This window comes from Capricornis sumatraensis, chromosome 21 (assembly GCF_032405125.1).
Source record: "Capricornis sumatraensis isolate serow.1 chromosome 21, serow.2, whole genome shotgun sequence".
Classification (NCBI taxonomy): Eukaryota; Metazoa; Chordata; class Mammalia; order Artiodactyla; family Bovidae; genus Capricornis; species Capricornis sumatraensis.
The window spans coordinates 45,726,593-45,735,000 of record NC_091089.1 but is presented as its reverse complement, the minus strand read 5'-3'; the positions used below and the strand labels follow the sequence as shown (position 1 = coordinate 45,735,000).

At 37.5% G+C, this 8,408-nt stretch overlaps 1 protein-coding gene across 1 annotated transcript in view; it reads left to right on the top strand.

The window, feature by feature from the left end:
• The first annotated feature begins 386 nt into the window (after positions 1–386).
• The window catches only part of SPIRE1 (spire type actin nucleation factor 1), a 76,492-nt gene continuing 68,470 nt past the window's right edge, over positions 387–8,408 (top strand). The window contains exon 1 of the mRNA XM_068993696.1: positions 387–530. Coding sequence (XP_068849797.1) covers positions 402–530 — 129 coding nt within the window. The 5' untranslated portion in view covers positions 387–401. The remainder of the gene's footprint in view (positions 531–8,408) is intronic.

Sequence of the window (8,408 nt, the reverse complement as noted above, 5' to 3'; positions counted from 1 at the left end):
GTCCAGACTCTACCTGTTTTCTTCACCACTGCACTCCGCACCAGGTGTGGGACCTGGTACAGAGGTGCTCCGTGAACATTTACTGAATGAATCGATGAATGTTCAGTTCAGTCGCATCTGAGATTTTTTAAAAAAAACACAGATGAGACTTTTTAAGCTCCTCAAATTTAATGTGTCACATTTCTGAAATGGAATAGATTAGACGTAGCTTAAATATCATACTAAATATTTTATGCCTTACAGTTCTATAAAGCTGTTCAGTTGTCTCTATTAACCGCCTTCCTTAATGTTCCTAGGTTATAGAATCTTTGGGAATTATTATTTATAAGGCACTGGACTATGGCTTGAAGGAGAATGAAGAAAGGGAGTTAAGCCCCCCACTGGAGCAGCTCATTGATCGCATGGCCAACACAGTAGAGGCTGACGGCAGCAATGACGAGGGCTACGAGGCTGCAGATGAGGGTCTGGAGGAGGATGACGACGAAAAGAGGAAAGTTTCAGCCATCCGGTCCTATAGAGATGTCATGAAGGTAAAGTTTACAGCAGTATCTCTTTCAAGAGTTGTTATTTCACTTTAAAAAATTGATTAGCATTTGATAATAGTTCCTAGACTTTCCGCTTTCAGTGAAACACATTGTTGTTGTTATTTACTCACTAAGTTGTCTTCAGCTCTTTGCAACCCCATGGACTGCAACATGCCAGGCTTCCTTGTCCTTCACCATGTCCCAGAGTTTGCTCAGTTTCATGTCCATAATGAAATGCATAAGAGTATTCTAATTTCATTCTTTTACATGTAGCTGTCTAGTTTTCCTCCTACCATTTATTGAAGAGGCTGTTTTTTCTCCATTGTGTATTCTTGCCCCCTTTGTCATAGATTAGTTGACCATAGGTGTGTGAGTTTGCCTCCGGGCTTCTTTCCTGTTCCATTGATGTGTGTCTGGTTTTGTGCCAGTATCCTACTGTTTCTATTACTGTAGTTTTGTAGTACAGTCAAAGCTCTGAAGTCAAGGAGCCTAATTCCTCTAGCTCTGTCTTTGTTGCTTTTCTTTTTTTCTCCCTACAAAATTGCTGTAGCTATTTGGGACCTTTTGTGTTTCCATACAGATCTTAAAATGTTTTGTTCTAGTTCTGAAAAGGTGAACCAAAGTCATGTCCAACTCTTTGCGAGCCCATGGAATGGGTAGCCTTTCTCTTCTTCAGGGGATCTTCCCAACCCAGGGATCGAACCCAGGTCTCCCACATTGCAGGCAGATTCTTTACCAACTGAACTACCAGGAAAGTTCTGAAAAAGGCTATTGGTAATTTCATGGGGATTACATTGAATTTATAGATTAGAACAGTCTCTAATACCATACATAGAAACAAACTCAAACTGGATTAAAGACCTAAATGTAAGTCTGGGTACTATAAAACTTTTAAAGGAAAGCATAGGCAGAACACTCTGCCTAAGATATTACATAAATCACAGTAATATCTTTTTGCTTCACCTCCTAGAGTAATGAAAATAAAAACAAAAATGAACTGTGGGTATATTTGAGATAATCAGGAAAATTTTACCTTTTACTCTATAGTTGATGATATTAGGAATTATTCATATTTTTAGATATTATAATAGAATTGTGAGTATATTTTTTAAAAACTCATTTAATGAATATATGGTGAAAATATCTACATGTGAAATTCAAATGTCTGGAATTTGTTATAAAATTTCCTGGAGGGTGAGGCTTAAGTGGATGAAGATGTAGATAAAGTAAGATTGGCCATGAATTGATCATTGCTAAATTGGGTGATGAATGGTAATTCATTATACTGTCCACCTCATTTTATGTATGTTCAAAATTTTTCCACACAGTAATACTACTATTAGAAGTTTTTCAAAGAGGTCAGTTTTTTAAGCTCAGATATAATTGACATATAACATTATATTAGTTTCAACTGTACAAGGTAATGATTCCTTGTTTGTATAAATTGCAAAATGATCACCACAGTAAGTTAACATCCATCACTACACATGGTTACAGATTTTTTTTCTTGTGATGAGAACTTTTAAGCTCTATCTTTCAGCAACTTTCAAATATTCAGTACAGTATTGTTAACCTTAGTCGCCATGCTGTACATTACATTCCTAGGACTGACTGAGTTTATAACTGGAAGTTTGTACCTTTTGACTGCCTTCACCCATTCTACTCTGTACCCCCAAAGCCCCAACCACTGGCATCACCAATCTGTTCTCTGTACAGGGAGATGATTTTTAAAATGAAATGTTACATAGATACAAGGAGATGTGTATCACAGCATTAATTACACTGTTTTGAAACTGTAAATAAATGACTTCCAAAAAATGGTATATCAGCTACATAGATTATCATATGGTCTTTAAAATTATAATCATGTAGGTTAAGTAGCAGTGTGGGAAATTTTTAATAAATGGAGAAAAGACCACAAAATTCTGCATGTACTGACTGGTGTGTGTATAAAGGAAAGACTGTGTATGCAGACATAGAGAACAAACTTGTGGACACAAGTCCGTAGAATTTCCACTCCTCCACAAGTGTCACTTGTTTGGTAACTGTACAGGTCATTTGGGGCATGCTGCCTGTATGCTTTGTTCTAAGTGTTTCAGCACTTGAAGAAAATTGCTTCTTTTAGTGTAAGAACATTACTTCCTTTAGTGTAACTCATCCTGCGTTAGACTGCCTGGGTTCACTTCCAGTTCTGCTGGCTAGGTGTGTGGCTTGGGTAAATTCTTAGCTATTGTAAATTTCTATTTCTTAATCTCTAAATTGAGTTGACATAAGAATTAGATGTGATGATGCATATACACACAAAGAATAAAATAATTATCAGGTAATTCATTGAAACTGAAATAATCACCAGAGTTATTTTTCCTCTAAGGGATTATTTCTCATCTGTCTCAGTGGAAACTTCATAAAATTTCATGGGCTTAAACAAAATTTTTTTTTTGTACATTAAAAAATTGTGGTAAAATACACATAACAAAGTTTACAGTTCACAATTTAGTGCCATTAAGTAATTCACAATACTATCCAGCTGTCAGCACTATCTCAGTCCAAAGCCTATTCTTTATCCCAGATGGAAACCTATCCCTTCTCCAGCCCATGGCAGCCACTGATCAGCTTTCTGTCACTGTGGATTTATGTATTCTGGTATTTCATATAAATGGAATCATATGGTATATGACTTTTGGTGTCTAGCTTCTTAGACTGAGTGTAATGTTTTTAAGGTTCCATGTTGTAGCATGTGTCAGTACCTTTTTCCTTTTTAAGGCTTAATAAGATTCCATTTTGTGAATATACCACAGTTTGTTTATCCACTCCTCAGCTGAGAATATATGAATTGTTTTCACCTTTTTTTTGGCTGCTGTGAATGGTGCTGGTATGAACATTTGTGTTTCAGTTTTTGTTTGAATACCTACTTTAAATTCTTTTGGAAATACACCTCAGGAATGGAATTGCTGGATCATATGGTAATTCTATCTTTAACTTTTTGAGAAACCATCAAGCTATTTTTCACAGTGGCTTCACCATTTTCATTTCTACTAGCAATACACAAGGGTTCCAATTTCTCCACATTCTTGCTAACACTTTCTTTCCATTTTCTCTTTGCTTTTATAGCCATCCTAGTGGTTGTGAGTGGTATCTAATTGTGGTTTTGATTTGCATTTTCTTAATGACTTGTGATGGTGGGAATCTTTTTATTTGCTTTTTGGCCATTTGTCTACTTTCTTTGGAAGAATGTCTGTTCAGGTCCGTTTTTAAATTAGGTTGTTTGTCTTTTGTTGAGTTTGAGAGTTCTTTACGCATTCCGAATAGTAGATCATTATTAGATATATGATTTGCAAATATTTTCTCTGCTTCTGTGGATTGTCTTTTCATGCGCTTGATAGAATCTTTTGATGTACATTTTTTTTTAATTAGAGGATAATTGTTTTCACAAAGTAGTATTAGTTTCTGCTCTACAACAACGTGAATCAGCCAGAAGTATACATATATCCAGGTTAGGCATTGCTCTGCTGACAAAGGTCCGTATAGTCTTCCCAGTGGTCACACATGGTTGTGAAAGCTGGACCGTAAAGAAGGCAGAACACCAAAGAATTGATGCCTTCGAACTGTGATGCTGGAGAAGACTCTTGAAAGTCTCTTGGACAGCAAGATCAAACCAGTGAATATTAAGGGAGATAAACCCTGAATATTCACTGGAGGGACTGATGCTAAAGCTGAAGTTCCAGTATTTTGGTCCCTGATGTGAACAGACGACTCATTGGAAAAGTCCCTGATGCTGGGAAAGAGTGAGGGCAGAAGGAGAAGAGGGCATCAGAGGATGAGATGGCTGGACGGCATCACTGATGCAATGAACATGAACTTGGGCAAATTCTGGGAGATGGTGAGGGACAGGGAAGCCTGGCGTGCTGCAGTCCATGGGGTTGCAAAAAGTTGGACCTGACTGGGCAGCTGAACAACGTACATATATTCCCCTCCTTCTTCAACCTCCCCACCTCTTCTCACCCCTCTAGGTTGTCACAGAGCACTGAGTTGAGTCCCTGTGGTACATAACAACTTCCCAATAGCTGTTTTACATAGGATACTATAAATATTTCAGTGCTGTTCTCTCAATCCATCCCACCCTCTTCCTTCCCCCACTGTGTCTACAAGTCTGTTCTCTATGTCTGTGTCTCTATTGCTGCCCTGCAAATATGTTCATCTGTAACGTTTTTCTAGATTCCACACACACACACAGATACAGATATATGTCATTATACAATACTTGTTTTTCTGACTTACTCCACTCTGTGTAGTCTCTAGGTTAATACACCTCAGTTAAACTGCCTCAGATTCATTCCTTTTTATGGCCAGGTAATATTCCATTGTATGTATGCACCACAACTTCTTTATCCATTCGTCTGTAGATGGACATATAGGTCGCTTCCATGTCCTGGCTATTGTATATAGAGCTGCAGGGAACGTTGGGATACATGTGTCTTGATTTTCTCAGGGTATGTGCCCAGTAGTGGGATTGCTGGGTCATATGGTAGTTTTATTCCTAGCTTTTTAAGGAATCTCCATACTGTTCTCTATGGTGGCTGTACCAATTTACATTCCCACCAACAGTGCAAGAGGGTTCCCTTTTCTCTCCAGCATTTATTGTTTCTAGATTTTTTGATGATGGCCTTTTTGACTAGTGTACAATTTTAACTTTGAAGTCTAATTTATCCATTTACAGCCATACCGTAGGGGTATTGCAGGTTTAGCTCCAGACTACTGCAACAAAGCAAAGGTTGCAGTAAAGTGAGTAACATGAATATTTTGGTGTCTCCCATTGCATATAAAAGTTACATTTATACTATACTATAGTCTATTATAAAGTGTATAATAGCATTATATCTAAAAAACAATACATACTTTAAAATATAAAACAAAAAACCAGTTACAATAGTAACAGCAAAGATCACTGATCACATTACCACAACAAATACTAATAAAATAATAAAAGTTAATAATAATAAAATAATGATAGGAAAAAGTTTGAAATATTGTAAGAATTATCAAAATGTGCCACAGAGACAAGAAGTGAACAAATGCTGCTGGAATAATAGCACTGATAAACTTGCCTAATGCACAGGGTCACTACAAACCTTCAATTTGTTAAAAACACACTATCTGCAATGCATAATATAGTGCTATAGTAAAGTAAGATATGCTGTATATAGTGCTTTTGGTATCATATCTTAAAACCTGCTACAAAGTTCATGACCATGAAGGTTCACCGCTATGAAGGTTCACTTCACCTTCGAAGAGTTTTATAGTTTTGACTCTTAAATGTAGATCACTGATCCATTTTGAGTTAATATTTATGTATGCTGTGACATAGGGGTACAATTTTTTTTTCCCCCATGTGGATATCCACTTTTCCATGCATCATTTGTTGAAGAGACTATTCTTTCCCTCCGTAATGGTCTGGGCACTTTCATCAAAAATCAATCAAGCATAGATATATGGGTTTATTTCTAGACGCTCAGTTGTGTGTCATCACATCAATCTGTATGTTTGTTGTTATGCAAGTACCACTTTGTTTTGATTACTGCAACTTTGAGGTAAGTTTTTTTTTATTATAGCAATAGTGAAATTTATTTTTATTTTATTTATTTTTTTATATTACTTTACAGTACTGTATTGGTTTTGCTATACATTGACATGAATCCGCCATGGGTGTACATGAGTTCCCAATCCTGAACCCCTCTCCCACCTCTCTCCCCATATCATCTCTCTGGGTCATCCCAGTGCACCAGCCCCAAGCATCCTGTATCCTGTATCAAACCTAGACTGGTGATTCGTTTCTTACATGATAGTATACATGTTTCAATGCCATTCTCCCAAATCATCCCACCCTCTTCCTCTCCCTCAGAGTCCAAAAGTCTGTTCTATACATCTGTGTCTCTTTTGCTGTCTCGCATACAGGGTTATCATTACCATCTTTCTAAATTCCATATATATGTGTTAGTATACTGTATTGGTGTTTTTCTTTCTGGCTTATTTCTCTTTGTATAATCGGCTCCAGTTTCATCCACCTCATTAGAACAGATTCAAATGTATTCTTTTTAATGGCTGATTAAGAGTTGACTCATTGGAAAAGACTTTGATGCTGGGAGGGATTGGGGGCAGGAGAAGAAGGGGACGACAGAGGATGAGATGGCTGGATGGCATCATTGACTCGATGGACACGAGTCTGAGTGAACCCCGGGAGTTGGTGATGGACAGGGAGGCCTGGCGTGCTGCAATTCATGTGGTCTCAAAGAGTTGGACATGACTGAGCGACGGAACTGAACTGAACTGAACTGAACACTCCGTTGTGTATATGTACCACAACTTTCTTATCCATTCGTCTGCTGATGGACATCTAGGTTGCTTCCATGTCCTGGCTGTTAAAAACAGTGCTGCGATGAATATTGGGGTACACGTGTCTCTTTCAATTCTGGTTTCCTCAGTGTGTATGCCCAGCAGTGGGATTGCTGGGTCATAAGGCAGTTCAGTTTCCAGTTTTTTAAGAAATCTCCACACTGTTCTCCATGGTGGCTGTACTAGTTTGCATTCCCACCAACAGTGTAAGAGGGTTCCCTTTTCTCCACACCCTCTCCAGCATTTATTGCTTGTAGACTTTCGGATCACAGCCACTCTGACTGGTGTGAAATGGTATCTCATTGTGGTCTTGATTTGCATTTCTCTGATAAAGAGTGATGTTGAGCGTCTTTTCATGTGTTTGTTAGCCATCTGTACGTCTTCTTTGGAGAAATGTCTGCTTACTTCTTTGGCCCATTTTTTGATTGGGTCATTTATTTTTCTGGAATTGAGCTGCAGGAGTTGCTTGTATATTTTTGAGATTAATTCTTTGTCAGTTGCTTCATTTGCTATTATTTTCTCCCATTCCGAAGGCTGTCTTTTCACCTTGCTTATAGTTTCCTTTGTTGTGCAGAAGCTTTTAATTTTAATTAGATCCCATTTGTTGATTTTTGTTTTTATTTCCAGTATTCTGGAAGGTGGATCATAGAGTGTGATTTATGTCAGAGAGTGTTTTGCCTATGTTCTCTAGGAGTTTTATAGTTTCTGGTCTTACGTTTAGATCTTTAATCCATTTTGAGTTTATTTTTGTGTATGGTGTTAGAAAGTGTTCTAGTTTCATTCTTTTCAAGTGGTAACTAGTTTCCCCAGCACCACTGTTAAAGAGATTGTCTTTTCTCCATTGTATATTCTTGCCTCCTTTGTCAAAGAAAAGGTGTCCATAGGTGCATGGATTTATCTCTGGGCTTTCTATTTTGTTCCATTGATCTATGTTTCTGTCTTTGTGCCAGTACCATACTGTCTTGATGACTGTGGCTTTGTAATAGAGCCTGAAGTCAGGCAGGTTGATTCCTCCAGTTCCATTCTTCTTTCTCAAGATTGCTTTGGCTATTCGAGGTTTTTTGTATATCCATACAAATTGTGAAATTATTTGTTCTAGCTCTGTGAAAAATGCTGCTGGTAGCTTGATAGGGATTGCATTGAATCTGTAGATTGCTTTGGGTAGTATACTCATTTTCACTATATTGATTCTTCTGATCCATGAACATGGTATATTTCTCCATCTGTTAGTGTCCTCTTTGATTTCTTTCACCAGTGTTTTATAGTTTTCTATATATAGGTCTTTAGTTTCTTTAGGTAGATACATTCCTGAGGTAAGTTTTAAAATTTGGAAGCTGGAGTCTCCAGCTCTTTTCAAGATTGTATTGGCTATTTGGGGCCCTTGCAATTCCACATGAATTTTAGGATCAGCTTTTCTATTTCTTCAAAAAGGCCTTTGGGATTTAGTTAGGAATTGTATTCAATCCATAGATCATTTTGTGTAGTATTATTATC